This window comes from Acinonyx jubatus, chromosome B3 (genome assembly GCF_027475565.1).
Source record: "Acinonyx jubatus isolate Ajub_Pintada_27869175 chromosome B3, VMU_Ajub_asm_v1.0, whole genome shotgun sequence".
In the NCBI taxonomy this organism is placed as follows: Eukaryota; Metazoa; Chordata; class Mammalia; order Carnivora; family Felidae; genus Acinonyx; species Acinonyx jubatus.
In genome coordinates this window covers 82,579,621-82,595,266 of record NC_069386.1, presented here as the reverse complement: position 1 = coordinate 82,595,266, position 15,646 = coordinate 82,579,621, and the positions used below count along the sequence as shown (strand labels likewise).

The window sequence follows — 15,646 nt, the reverse complement described above, 5'->3', positions numbered from 1 at the left end:
TTGTCTACTTCCTGTTGTATTGGCTACATTTTATATAATTACTACAGTTTCAGTAAGTACCCTAGGCTGTTCTCCCAGGTATTTTCCACATGTTCCTCCTATCTCTGTAACAGAAAAGCTTTTCCACAGTTCTCCTGAAAACAAGTGACATAAGATACTGTATATGCATTATTTCATTTAATTCTCATACCCCCTTGTGGTATAGATAGGTAGGTATAATAGGCAGATCATTATTAATTATTTTCTGCCTTTACTTATAAAGAAATTTAGTCTTAAGGAGTTTAATTAACTTGCCCAAAGACACATGGCTCGTAAGAAAGTGATGGGATAGAGATTCAGGAAGTCTGCTCTGAAGCCTCATAATGCCTATACTATATTGCTTCATGATATGGCAGAGATGTTGAAAATTTGAATATTTGTTTCCCTAGCATTGCCTATAAAATTATCTGTCTTCAAAAAGATTTAAATCCTTTGGCCTTTAGGCTTCCTCTTTTTATGTCAAATCTTGGAAATTTGGGCAATTTTTAAAATCTTACGTTAAAATTTTCAATTCCTCTCTTTAGTCTTACATCATGAACTTGGAAGCCCTTCAAAGTATGGGAACAAGAGCATCCTCCTTACATAGCATAGTTTTGTGTATTTGCTAAGATATCATGGTTTAGTGTTGGAATTGTAGATTCTAGATTACTCTGATAAATGTAACTTTAAGATAATCATAACAGACACAGTTCAGCTGTACAGTGGAGCCTTGAAGAACACAGGGGTTAGGAATGACAGCTCTCCTCACCCCTAGCTGAAAAATGCACATATAACTTTTGGCTGCCCCCCAAACTTAACTACTAATAGCCTACTGTTGACTGGCAGCCTTACTGATAATAGAAACAGTTCATCAATACATGTTTTGTATATTATATGTATTAAATGCTGTGTTCTTATAATAAAGTAAGGTGGAAAAAAGAAAATGTTATAGAGAAAATACATTTATAGTACTGTTCTATAAAAAATCCACTTATAAGTGGCCCCACAGAATTCAAACACATGTTGTTCAAAGGTCAACTGTATTCTCTTGGTATGATATACCCAACTGACTGTCTCTAAGCGAATCCTAGAGTAATAATACAGTTTCTTGAAAGTATCATTTGGCAAATAATCGAGTTAAAGAATACATTTTACTTTTTTTTAAGTAGGCTCCATGCCCAACATGGGGCTTGAACTCACAACCCTGAGATTAAGAGTCACGTGCTTTACCGACTGAGCCAGCCAGGCACCCCTACATATTTTAACATGCTACGTGAACACAATTAAAAGTAAACTGTTGGGGCGCCTGGGTGGCTCAGTCCGTTAAGCGTCTGACTTCAGCTCAGGTCATGATCTCCCAGGTCTGATGGTCTCACAGTTCATGAGTTCCAGCCCTGCTTTGGGCTCTGTGCTGACAGCTCAGAGCCTGGAGCCTGCTTCAGGTTCTGTGTCTCCCCCTCTCTCTGCCCTTCCCCTGCTCGCGCTCTGTGTGTGTGTGTGTGTGTGTGTGTGTGTGTGTGTGTGTGTGTGTGTCTCTCTCTCTCTCTCTCCCCCCTTCTCTCTCTCTCTCTCTCAAAAATAAAAAAATAAACACTAAAAATAATAAAATAAAAATAATAAAAATAATTTTTAATCAAAAAAAGGTAATCTGTCATGTTTTCGGTTGTTCATTTCCTAAGGCCTTTGTAACTTTGTCCTAGGATATTAAAACTGACTACAGATAAAATAGGTTGAACATGGTAATTGCTGCGAAGGAAGAGGATCAGTTCACTTTTACTGGGACTGTTATTAATATTAGAGTGCCTATTAATTTTGTTTGACTTTACATGTAAAATGAAAATTGAGGAAGTTTTAGCTCTCGTATTTCTCTGGTAAGGAAGATTATAATGTCTCATTTGGACTGGATTCTTGGCCTGGTAGGAATAACTCCTGCATATTTGCAATGTTTAGTCAAATAACTTCTCCTGTGTGGCATTGTCTATGCTTTAATGCCATGAAATTGTCAATGATTGTAATCAAACATGATCCCAGAGTTGCCTTTTTCCTTTTAGTAAAGGACAGCAATTCTGTTCTCTGAGGTTCATTTTGTTAGCTTGTGAATTTTTGGAAGGAAAACATAGTAGAAAGATAAGGAACCACAGACAGTTTAGCCCAGTGATTTTTAACTCTAACCCATGGAATACTATGAGTTGTACAGGGATTCCTTGGTGCCACTGCAGGAGAGTTGGAAAAAATGAATGGGCAGGATTATCATCTCCATACCCACTTAACAAAGGAACTTTTATCTCTTTTCTATTGGATTCCCCAAGAAATATTTGAAGAATTTAAAAACCATTGATCTAGATTCACTCCTTTAGGAAAAATGAAGGCAATTAAGTGACTTGTGTAAAGGTTCTGTAACTAGGAACTAGGGGACTGGCAGAGCCAAGACTAGAATATATATGATCTGACTCAGTCTGAAGCTATGCCCACTGTACTATGATATAACAAGAGGTTTTTGTAAGCTTAGAGTTTTTTCATAGTTGACACTTTAAATTTTTTTATCAACAATGTATTATAATTAGGAATAATTGCATATGCTAATACTTTAAATACATTTGTGCTAGTAGATTTACTCTAGTCTTGTTTGTAAGCTAGGGATGGTTTTCAAAGTTAAAGCAATTTACTTAGAAAATACAGGGAAATCTCCCTGTGGTTTCTTAGATTGCAGAGTTTTCAAAATATAGGAAATTTAATAAAGAGGATAAATCAATGGTTAAGTGACAGTAGTGCTATCTTTAACTTGTTTTCGTTCTTTTTCTGTGCTGGTTTTTGATGATCACAAACCATACTTTGTTATGATTCAATCCTAAAATATTTATTAAAGATTGGGGGATCTTCAAGTAGATTCTGATTTTCAAAGTAGACTTTTCTAAAGTTGTATTGAGTGAGGAGATTTGTTTTTAATTCTATGCATTTTACCATGTTTTTTGGAATGTGTATGTGCACCTTGTTGGTAACTTGGAAATTGTCTTCTCTGTGTTAACTAAGGAAGATATTAGTGTGCAGTACATGTCTTAGGATTTATAGTCTTAGGTGGACATGAGGTGGGATGTGAATGATGCTTGTTTTACCTAGTGTTGGCTCTTTTGAGGTTCCCGAATGTTAAGCTGTTTGCTGTTTCTTTCATCATTTTAAAAGGGCATTATTCCCAAATATTCCAGCTTTGATCTGCACTAGAATAAAGTATTTATTTCCTTAAAGATTTAACAGAGGCTTTGGATGAAGATGCAGACCCCACAAAATCTGCACTGTCTGCAGTTGCATCTTTGGCAGCTGCATGGCCGCAGTTGCACCAGGGTATGTGTGGGTTTTACTTATTTTTAATTGGATTTTCATTGATAATTTTATTAAGGCGCATTTTACATTGCTAAGGATTCCTTGCTTATATTCTAAATGACTGTTTCATTTTTTAACAACTATAGGCTGCAGTTTGAAAAGCTTGGATCTTGATAGCTGCACTCTTTCTGAAATCCTCAGACTCCACATCTTAGCTTCAGGTGCTGATGTAACGTCAGCAAATGCAAAGTACAGATACCAGAAACGAGGAGGATTTGATGCTACAGATGATGCCTGTATGGAGCTTCGTTTGAGCAATCCCAGTCTAGTGAAGAAACTGTCAAGCACTTCAGTATATGATTTGACACCAGGTAAACTTTGCAAGTTGGAATTTGTATAACCTGCCCCCTTCCTACCCTCTTTTATCTCTTTAGGCCAGAAAACTAGGTGCTGATGAGAAATTTTAGATGATACTAGTTTTAAAAGAAAGAGCAGTCTTAAAAAAATTGTTGGACTACAAATAGTGACCCACATGGAAACTACTGTTGTTTTCCTATTGGCTTTAACTGTTTCTGATTTTCTTTTCTTTTTTATTTGGATTTTCCTGGTGGCTAATGTACTACATCTACTAAATTTAGAAGGATAAGTGACAATTAGCTGGCTTTCACTTTTATTTATCAGTATATCAGAAATTTAAGCCGGAGCAGCTAAATTCTAACATTTGCTTGAATAGTGTTTGAGGTATGAGAAATGGTGTATGAAGGTGAAGTTTCTTTTCACTTCCTTTTTTAAATAAAAAATTACAGTGTATAAACATACCAACTTTAATATGATTATTTATCATAAGAGACTCTTAAAAACTGAGAACAAACTGAGGGTTGATGGGGGGTGGGAGGGAAGGGAGGGGGAGGGTAGGTGATGGGCATTGAAGAGGGCATCTTTTGGGATGAGCACTGGGTGTTGTATGGAAACCAATTTGACAATAAATTTCACACACACAAAAATAATAATATGCGTATTTCAGAGAACATCTATTAAAAGTAGAGTGCATTCATTCCTAACATCCATATAGTTTTTATAATCTATGGTGGGTTTTTTGTTGTTTTTTTTTTTTTTTGTGCAGTATTTTCAGAGTAGCAATTTGCCTGTTGCCATTTTTTAAAAATCCATGTGGTTATAATTTAGACTTTATTTGAACTTCATAAATGAGCCCAAAAATTAAAACTTGAAAAAAAATTGTCATTAGAAAATTTTTCATGTGTATTTAACTGGTATATAAAGTAGTTACTAGTATTTGAAATGCCTTGCATATTACATAACTATTAATTTGGACTCAGTTGCTTTTTCTGAAGACATGCCATTGGCATGTTTGATCTTGGGACTTTTTCCTATTTTTTTAAGCATTTTCACATTGAGCCACAAATAAAGATCTTTCAAACAATTCCGTTTTGTCATTGATGATACAGAATCTATTTACCAATTTTTGACAGGAGAAAAAATGAAGATACTTCATGCTCTCTGTGGGAAACTACTGACCCTAGTTTCTACTAGGGATTTCATTGAAGATTATGTTGATATATTACGACAGGCAAAGCAGGAGTTCCGGGAGTTAAAAGCAGAACAACATCGGAAAGAGAGGGAAGAAGCAGCTGCTAGGTGAGAGATGATTATAGTCAGTTGTGCCAATGAAGGCTGCTTATTCCTTTACTTCTAAAACCGTACTTGACAATGGGCTGTAATATGACCTTGGTTCACACTGGTGTTTGATGGCTTACCTAAGAGGTTATGAATGAATACTACCTTATGGTTTTGTGATAACATTTGGATCACTTTCCATAATTTTATGGTTGAAGACAAGATGCTAAAAGTTGAAATTATCTTCCATCAAATAGACTGTAGTATTTTATTTTAACTTTCAGAATTCGCAAAAGGAAGGAGGAAAAACTGAAGGAACAAGAACAAAAAATGAAAGAGAAACAAGAGAAACTGAAGGAAGATGAGCAAAGAAATTCAGCCGTAGATATATCTGTTGGGTATGGTTTGAATTACACTGCTCATTCTTACATAAGAACAAAAATCAGCACTTTAAACTCTAAAATGCTTTCAAAAGTTTTAAAAACTAGCATTCTAGTTTCTTATTCATAGGTACATAACAATTGTGCCAATGGGCCTGTAGCCTCTTTTTAACCAGTAATGTATTAATAGTGGTATCTCCCATCTCCACCACCATCACCATTGTGCATTATGTTTCACAAAGCTCCTTTGAGTTTATTGAGGAGTGGGGATGAAGTTGGAGGTTTTAATAGATGGTATAGGGAGAAGATGAAAGCCCCTTAAGTAATTTAGTGACTTAGGTACTCTTTTTCATTTGAAAATATTTGGGGTGATAATTGGCTATGAATACAAGTGGGAATTTTTTTCATATTGCACATGGCAAACTGTATTCAAATTTACCAGAATTTTTTTTATAAAATCTGCAAAGGAAGATTACCAAAAATCTCAGTATTCCGAAATTAATGTATTGACTTTTAGTTATACTTTCATATAAAAATACCTGTAAGTCACAAACTTGCAACAGCTGTATTTTATATGGCCATCAACAGTACTTTAAGAAATAGAATTTAGGGGACGCCTGGGTGGCTCGGTCGGTTAAGCGTCCGACTTCGGCTCAGGTCATGATCTCGCGGTCCGTGAGTTCGAGCCCTGCATCGGGCTCTGTGCTGACAGCTCAAAGCCTGGAGCCTGTTTCAGATTCTGTGTCTCCCTCTCTCTCTGCCCCTCCCCTGTTCATGCTCTGTCTCTCTCCGTCTCAAAAATAAATAAACGTTAAAAAAAATTTTTTTTTAAAAAAAGAAATAGAATTTAGCTTAGGAAAGTTAATCTGATACCTAAATAACAAGCAATCAAAGGAAAAAACGAATACTTTGATTTCATCAAAGTTAAAAACTTTCATGCTTCAAAGAGCACTGTCAAGAAAGTAGAAAGAGGTATCTGGGTGGCTCAGTTGGTTGCACGTCCAACTCTTGACTTCAGCTTCTGTCGTGATCCCAGGATTGTGGGATCGAGTCCTGTGTCAGGCTCTGCACTGGGTGTGGAGCCTGTTTGGGATTTGCTCTCTCTGTCTCTCTCCCCTGCTTGCACCCATGTGCACTCACTCTCTCACTAAGGGGGAAAAAAAAGTAAAAAGACAGCTCAGTAGATGGGAAAAAATATTTGCAAATCATATCTCTAATAATGGTATAATATCCAGGGATGCCTAGATGGCTCAGTTAAGCATCCAACTTCAGCTCAGGTGATGATCTCATGGTTCGTGGGTTTGAGCCCCACGTCTGGCTGTGTGCTGACAGCTCAGAGCCTGGAGCCTGCTTCGGATTCTGTGTGTGTGTGTGTGTGTGTGTGTGTGTGTGTGTGTGTCTGTCTGTCTCTCTCTGCCCCTCCTCTGCTTGCACTCTGTCTCTCTCTCTCTCTCTCTGTCTCTCTGTTTCAAAAGTAAACAAACATTAAAAATAATAATAATAATGGCATAATATCCAGAATATGTAAAGAACTCGTACAACTCAACAATAAAAGAACAACCGGTTTAAAAAATGGGAAAAGGATTTTAATAGGCATTTCTCCAAAGAAGATATACAAGAAGCACAGAAGATATTCAACATCTTTAGTCATTAGGGAAACACACATCGAAATCACAATGAGATATTACCTCATACTCACTAGGATGGCTGTAATCCAATGAAGGGACAATAAGAAGTGTTGGTGAGACTGTGGAGAAATCGGAACTCTCATGCATTGCAGGTGGAGATGTAAAATGGTGTGGCTGCTCTGGATAAATTTGGCAGTCCCTCAAACAGTTAAAACATTTGTTGCCATATGACCCAGCGATTCCACTCCTAGGTATATACTCAGAGAATTAAGAGCATACATTCACCCAGAAATCTATATACAAAAGTTCATAGCATCATTATTCTTAATAGCCAAAGAAATGGAAATAACCCAAATGTCCATCAGTTGACGAATGGTTAAACAAAACGATGTATTTCTTCAGTGGTATATCCATATAGCAGAAGGTTATTCAGCAATAAAGAAGAATGGAATTCTCATACATGCTACAATGCAGATAAACTTTGAAAAAGGTGCTAAGTAAAAGAAACCAGTCATAAAAGACCATGTGTTGTATGATCTCATTTATATAAGTAGTCCGGAATGGGCAAATACAATACACAGCAAAAAGTAGATGAGTGGGTACCAGGACAGTGGGGAAGAGGAAATGGAAAGTGACTACTAATGGCTATAGGCTTTTTCTTTGGGGATGATGATACTGTTCTAGAATTAGATGGGTGTAATGATTGCACAACCTTGTAATATACTAAAAACCACTGAATTTGTATACTTTAAAATGGTGGTTTTAGGGTATGTGAGTTATATCTCATTTTTTTTTTCACATTTTATAAACCCTTTCCAGTTTTATTGAGATATAAGTGACTTATAACATTGTATTAATCATTTAGGGTATACACATAATGATTTGATACATACATATGTTGCAAAATAATTACCAGAATAAGTTGAGTTACTATTCATCACCTGAATTTTTTCTTTCTGATATCTTAATTTAAAAACAAAAGAAGGGCACCTGGGTGGCTCAGTTGGTTAAGCGTCCAACTTCGGCTCAGGTCATGATCTCACGGTTGGTGGGATCGAGCCCTGTATTGGGCTCACTGCTGTCAGCACAGAGCCTACTTCAGATCCTCTATCTCCTCTCTCTCTGTTCCTCCCCTGCTGGTTCTCTCTCTCTGTCTTTCTCAAAAATAAACAAACTTAGAAAAAATAAAAATAAACGTTACAGATTCCACCATTTCATATATTTTTATACTCATCTAGCCTCCCCTCATTTACATTATCCCTCTGGCTCCTAAACACATTTGAGTTTGCAAACCTTGCTTTGGATAAAGACCATAAATGGTAGAACTTATTGGGGCGCCTGGGTGGCTCAGTCGGCATCCAACTCTTGATTTTGGCTCAGGTCAGGATCTCACAGTTCAGTTCGTGAGCTCTGCATTGACATTAGAGAGCCTGCTTGGGATTTTCTCTGCCCCTCCCCCGCTTGTGTTCAGGCACACACTCTGTCTCTCTGAATAAATAAAATATGGTGGAACTTATTTCAAGGTTCATACAATTTTAAACTTAAAATTTTTTTTAATGTTTATTTATTTTTGAGAGAGAGCAGGAACAGGGGAGGGGCAGAGAGAGAGGGAGACACAGAATCCGAAGCAGGCTCCAGGCTCCAGGCTCCGAGCTGTCAGCACAGAACTGGACGCGGGGCTCAAACCCACAAACCGTGAGATCATGACCTGAGTCAAAGTCAGACGCTTAACCGACTGAGCCACCAGGTGCCCCATACAATTTTAGTTTTAATTTGGATAGTATAATGAATTAAATATCCATATTGTATTTATTCAGCCTGTTAACTGTATCAGACATTTATCTTCTCTTCTCCACTATTTGTCTACTTACCACCTACTTTCTACTCTGAGCCGACCATCACGTCCCAGCCAGCTACCTAGACTGTTAACAGTGGCCCCTTGTCTCCCTTCATCTACTTTCTCTCCCAGGTCCTTTTCCACATAGCAGCCAAAGTGCCTTTTAATCATTTCTGTTTTCTAAATTCTACTTTTCCCCCCATTGCTTATTGAATAATTCCCTACAAGGCCCAGCATGACCTAACTCTGCCCTTGTCTCATCTATATCTAGGACGACTTCTTTGTTTTATATTTTTCTCAAAATAATAGAGAAAAAAGCTCTTTCCTTTTCTCTTCAGCTCAATGCCATTGCACACATTTTCCCCTCTGCTAGAAATGGAGATTTCTTCTCACCTGATGCCTTACCCCTCCCTGGTCTCCCTAGTCTCACAGTTTAAATATCACTTCTTCAAGCAAGCCTTTCTTTTTTTTTTTTTTTTTTTTTAATTTTTTTTTTTAACGTTTATTTATTTTTGAGACATAGAGAGACAGAGCATGAACAGGGGAGGGGCAGAGAGAGAGGGAGACACAGAATCCGAAACAGGCTCCAGGCTCTGAGCTGTCAGCACAGAGCCCGACGCAGGGCTCGAACTCACGAACCGTGAGATCGTGACCTGAGCCGAAGTCAGACGCTTAACCGACTGAGCCACCCAGGTGCCCCTCAAACCAGCCTTCCTTGATCCCTGAGACTAGATTTCAGTTCACCTTGAAATGTTTTCATAACACCTTGAACTTCTCCTTTTTTAATAGCTATTACATATTTTAATTTTATAATTGTTTGTGTTATCTGTTTCCTCTGCAAGAATATCATTTTGTCCACTGCTTCCTAAACATAATGGCTAGCCCTTCATAAGCAGGCAATGAATATCTCATGAATGGAATTTTATATATTCTTTAATGAAAGTGATCTTTTTTTTTTCCTTAAGGGAGGAAGAAAGGGAAGATTTTGATACTAGCACTGAGAGCAAAGAAATGGAGCAAAAGGAACTTGATCAAGATACCATCACTGAAGATGAAGATGACCCCAGATCACATAAAAGAGGCAGAAGGGGTAATACAGAAATTTCTTAAGGGCATGCTTACTTGTTTTTAATTAATAAGGCACATTATAAATCAGCTATACTGAAATATGTATTAGATTACTTCCATTTATTATTCCTAGGTGTGTTTGTTTTTAAATGCCCAACTCATAGCAGTGATAAGTTCCTTAGATGGTGACCATTTTGTTAAAAAATGGTGTTAGAAGTTACATTCTGTCTTTATTCTCATGTCATTTATACTTTAGGGAAGAGAGACAATATTCATATTCTTTTAACAGATCAGTTTCACATAACTTCAACTTCTGGTTAGCGAGTTTTGTTGAGTTTGGTATTGACTACTTGATATTAGGCGAAATAGAAATTTTTATTCTATAGCCTACTCAACATTCATTGAGTACCTTTTAGATGCTAGAAATACAAAGGTCAGTAATGCTTATAATTGGTACCACATGATTGAGAATGGAAATCTACTACCTTAAAATAATTTTATAAATTTAGATCAAAGGGAACACATTTTTTTAAAGTTGTTGATATAATTTACTTCTGAGGATCTTTAACCATCTTCATTTGACAACTACTGAAGGAGATTTGTAAGTTTATTCTGTGCCTATAATTTTGATGGTATCTTTTTTTTCTACATTATTTTCTAAAATGGCTATTATAAGTAGACAGAAAATCTCCTGTATCATGAAGGCTATATTTTCTGATTACAATGCAATTGATTTAGAAATCCAAAACAAAAAAAAAAAAACCTCATTTGATTAAAGGTTTAAACACCTCATTTAAAACACACTTCTAAGTAATAGGTCAAAGTAGAAACCATAAATAGAAACTAGAAAATGTTTAAAACTACTCAATACTGAAAAAAAGCTAATCAGTACTGCACATTAATACTTGTTGGATACAGTCCCTCTACTTAGTGGAAAATTTATAGTTTTAATACATATTAGGAAAGAAGAAAGGCAAATTGACCTAGGCATTCATTTAAGAAGTTAGCGGTAGGAGATAGAATAATCCTTCCAGATAAAAGGAAACAATGGATACAAATAGAAATTAATAAAAAGTAAACTGTAATACAGGAGAACAGCAAAGCCAAAAATTAGTTGTTTGAAAAAGATACAAACTAGACAAACCTTTGTTGAAATTGATTTGGGGGGAAAGTCACAATAAGGTTAGGACTAAAAAGGTAAACATAACTACAGATAAGAGTAGAAATTTAAAGGTAAGAAAACAGCATATGCAGTTTTATGGAAATAACTTTGAAAATGGAGGCAAAAAGGGGGCACCTGTGTTGCTCAGTTGGTTAAGCGTCTGACTCTTTGTTTTGGCTCAGGTCATGAGTTCGTGAGTTCAAGCCCCGCATTCATGCGGAACCTGCTTGAGATTCTCTGTCTCCCTCTCTCTCTGCCCCTCCCCAACTCGTGTCATCTCTGACTCTCACAAAAATAAAATAAATAAAGCTTTAAAAAAAATGTTTAGGGGCGTCTGGGTGGCTCAGTCGGTTAAGCGTCCGTCTTTGGCTCAGGTCATAATCTCACAGTTTGTGAGTTCGAGCCCAGCATCGGGCTCTGTGCTGACAGCTCAGAGCCTGGAGCCTGCTTCAGATTCTGTCTCCCTCTCTTTGCCCCACCCCTGTGCATGCTCTGTCTCTCTCTCCTTCAAAAAAAAAAAATTTTTTTTAAAGGAAAATGGAGGCAAAAATAAAGCAAAATCCTAGAAAAACACACATTATAAAAATGCATGAGAAAATTTAAAAGGTGACTGGTCCTAAACCTTTAGGTTTTGAATCAGTATTAAAAGCCTTCCTACAAAGAAAATGTCAGTCCTAGACAACTTTATAGGTGAATTTTGCAAAATTTTAAAGAAGCAGGTAATTTTTTTTAATCTTTATTTATTTTGAGAGCAAGCAGGGGAGGGGCAGAGAGAGAATTGCAGGCAGTCTGTGCATAGCCCAACACAGGGCCCAATCTCATGAACCATGAGATCATGACCTGAGCCAAAATCAAGAGTCAGACGCTCAACCAGCTGAGCCACCCAGGTGCCCCAAAGAAGCAGATAATTATAATCTTATATACAAACACTTTCAAACAAAGAAATAGAAGTAACTCCCCACCCATCTAAGCAATCTGACAGTGACTGAAAGAAGAGAAGTTTAATTCTTCAACACACCATAAAAGGCCTGGCAGGTCACCAGGAATCCAGTCTCTTCCTGTCTTGTTGGTACTGCCATCCATAGGGTTTGCTGCCATTCTCATGTTCAAAAATGATTTATCCCCATGTCTCCATTCTGGCTAGTTGAAAGATGGGAAATGCAGAGAGGTACAACCCAGAGGTTACATTTAATGCTTCTGCTCCCATCTCTTTGGCCAGAAGTTTCTCATGTAGCCATGCCTCCTGGAGAAACATTTCTTGCTGGAAAATGTCCTTTGTTTGAATTGCTAGGTACCCAACTAAGCATTAGGGGTTCTGTTACCTAAAATCATTGGTTTGTAAACTACAGCCCATTGGCCAAATCTGCCTTGCCCGTTTTTATATAATCCATAAGCTAAAAATGGTTTTTTATATTTTTAAGTAGTTGGGGAAGGAAGAATGATATTTTGTGATATGAAAATTAAATGAAATTCAGATTTCAGTGACCATAGTTTTAATTGAACACAGTCATTCTTGTTCATTTACATATTGTCTGTGGCTGCTTTCATGCTACAGTGGCACAGTTGAGCAGCTGTGAGCAGAAACCATATGGCCCACAAAACCTAAAAATATTTACTAGCTAGACCTTTATAAAACTAGTTTACTGACTCCTGCCTTAAAGAAAGAACTATGTTGCAGCATAACAGATTCTGCCTCACTCTCCAGTGTGAGATTACAGTTTTTTTGTGTGACTCTTGTATTGTAAGTAAGTCCAGTTTCTTATCAGCATAGAGTATTAGTCTGTTTGTGTGCCATAATATAATATCGCAGACTGGGTGGCTTAAACAACAGAAATTAATTTTCTCACAGTTCTGGAGGCTGGAAGTCCAAGATCAAGGTACAAGCAGGGTTGGTTTCTGGTGAGGCCTCTCTCAGCTTGCTATTGCACCTTGTCATTGTGTCCTCACATGACTTGTCTTCTGTGCCCAGAAGTGAAGTGAGTGAGCACTCTGGTTTCTTTCTTTTCTCCTCTTATAAGTACCCCAGTCCTGAATTAAGGTCCCGCTCTCTGGACTCATTTAACCTTAATTACCTCCTTAAGGGCCCTGTCTCCAAATATAGTTACATTGGGGTTTAGGATTTCAACCTATGAATTTGTTGGGCATTCGGTTTGGTCCATGGCTTTGTATATTTTTCTGATGAAAATTTAAAATGTGATGATCAAATGTTTCAATTATAGGGAAAAGGGGACAAAATGGGTTTAAAGAATTTACAAGACAGGAAGAAGTCAACTGTGTAACGAGAGAGCCTCTTACTGCTGATGAAGAAGCAGCTTTAAAACAGGAACATGAACGAAAAGAGAAAGAGCTCTTGGAAAAAATCCAAAGTGCCATAGCGTGTACCAATATCTTTCCCTTGGGCCGAGACCGCATGTATAGGCGATATTGGATTTTCCCTTCTATTCCTGGATTATTTATTGAAGAGGATTATTCTGGTCTCACTGAAGACATGCTGTTGCCTAGACCTTCATCATTTCAGAATAATGTACAGTCTCAGGATCCTCAGGTATCCACTAAAACTGGAGAGTCTTTGATGTCTGAATCTACCTCCAACATTGACCAAGGTCCATGTGATGATTCTGTGCAGCTGCCAAAACCAGTGCATAAGCCGAATCGGTGGTGCTTTTACAGTTCTTGTGAACAGCTAGACCAGCTTATTGAAGCTCTAAATTCTAGAGGACATAGAGAAAGTGCCTTAAAAGAAACTTTGTTGCAAGAGAAAAGCAGAATATGTGCACAGCTAGCCCATTTTTCTGAAGAGAAATTTCATTTTTCAGGTAAATTTTCATTGAAAACTATTTCTTTTTCTCTCTCCATAATCTCTGGTTCAGGATTAAACATCTGTCAAGCTATTAGAACATCTTCTGTCTTCTCTTTCATTTGGACCATGAAAGTTGGCAAGTTAGAGAATGTTTTCCAGTTAGACAAGATTTCACTGGGTTCCGTTTAGATTATGAGGAATGGCCGTATAGGGAGATTCATATTCTTCCCAGTCCCATTCCCTGATCAGTAGACTCTGAATACCCAAGGCACTAAGGTTGCCATTAGTTTTAGACCATAGACATGATAGTTCATTCACTAGGGGTTTTGGCTGAGGGTCCCAGGGACAGTTTCCATTAGTGATCACACCTTTGGAGATTGGCTGCAAGGGCAGATAGGGTAGCAACATACGATGACTGGTTCATTGATAACAGGTAAAAGAAGGTAATAAGGCGTTTTTGGCGTCTTCATATTACTGAGTTTCTCTAGGTAAAGAACTCTTAAATTTAGGGGCTTACTGTCATGTCTACTTTAGTTCTCTTCAGAATTAAAAACTTCAGATCACAATTCTTTAACAGCTTTATTGAGATTAGTTCATATGCTATGCAGTTCACTCATGTCAAGTGTACAGTCAGTGGTTTTCATTAATATTCACAGATGTGCAACCATCACACAGTCAATTTTAGAACATTTTTATCACTTCAAAAAGAAACCCCATATTTGTTTTCCTTGTCTGGAAATTTCCCTGTCTGAACATCTTATATGAATGGTATCATATACTATATATGGTTTTTTGTAACTGGCTTCTTTCACTTAGCACAATGTTTTCAAGGTGCATCCAAGTAGTAGCATGTGTCAGTACTTCATACCTTCTCATAACCAAATGATGTTTCATTATGTAGGTAAACACCACATTTTACTTAACTGTTAGTTGATGGATGTTTCTGTTTTTTCCACATTTTGGCTGTTATGAATAATGCTGCTGTAAATGTTTGTGTACAAGTTTTTGTGTCGACATATGTTTTTATTTCTCTTGAGTGTATATCTAAGAGTGCAATTATTGGGTCATATGGTAATTCTGTTTAATCATTTGAGGAACTGCCATACTGTTTTCCAAAGCAGCTGCACCATTATATATTTCTGCCAACAGTGTATGAGGGTTAAATTTTTTCCACGTTCGTGTCAACTCTTGTTACTATCTGACTTTTAGATTCTAACCATTTTAGAGGTATGAAGTAGTACTTGATTGTGGTTTTGGTGTGTATTTCCTAAAGACCAGTAATGTTGAGCATCTTTTCATGGTCTTAATTGACCATTTGTATATCTTCCTTAAAGAAAAGTCTATTCAAATCCCTATTGCCCATTCTTTTTATTAGGTTGTCTTTTTTTTAAATTTTTTTTTTAACGTTTTTATTTATTTTTGAGACAGGGAGAGACAGAGCATGAACAGGGGAGGGTCAGAGAGAGGGAGACACAGAATCTGAAACAGGCTCCAGGCTCTGAGCTGTCAGCACAGAGCCCGACGCGGGGCTCGAACTCACGGACCGCGAGATCGTGACCTGAGCCGAAGTCGGCCACTTAACCAACTGAGCCACCCAGGTGCCCCTAGGTTGTCTTTTTATTGAGTTGTAAGAGTTCTTCATATATTTTAGACACAAGTTCCTCATCAGATATCTGATGTGCAAACATTTCTGCTCCCCCCCCCTTTTTGTACTTTAGAATTTACTAAGTGTTTTTATAAATCCATTATCTCATGATCATAACTGTCACATTGGGAAAATTGTGTTTTTAATAAGAAAAT

At 37.3% G+C, this 15,646-nt stretch overlaps 1 protein-coding gene across 4 annotated transcripts in view; it reads left to right on the top strand.

The window, feature by feature from the left end:
• The window catches only part of BAZ1A (bromodomain adjacent to zinc finger domain 1A), a 92,443-nt gene that overhangs the window by 58,944 nt on the left and 17,853 nt on the right, over positions 1-15,646 (top strand). For 3 of the 4 annotated variants that reach the window (XM_053224358.1, XM_027065577.2, XM_027065576.2), the window contains 6 exons: positions 3,262-3,357; positions 3,483-3,707; positions 4,827-4,992; positions 5,256-5,369; positions 9,782-9,906; positions 13,266-13,862. In XM_053224358.1, coding sequence (XP_053080333.1) covers positions 3,262-3,357; positions 3,483-3,707; positions 4,827-4,992; positions 5,256-5,369; positions 9,782-9,906; positions 13,266-13,862 — 1,323 coding nt within the window. The remainder of the gene's footprint in view (positions 1-3,261; positions 3,358-3,482; positions 3,708-4,826; positions 4,993-5,255; positions 5,370-9,781; positions 9,907-13,265; positions 13,863-15,646) is intronic. The other variant, XM_027065574.2, reaches the window with a different exon arrangement.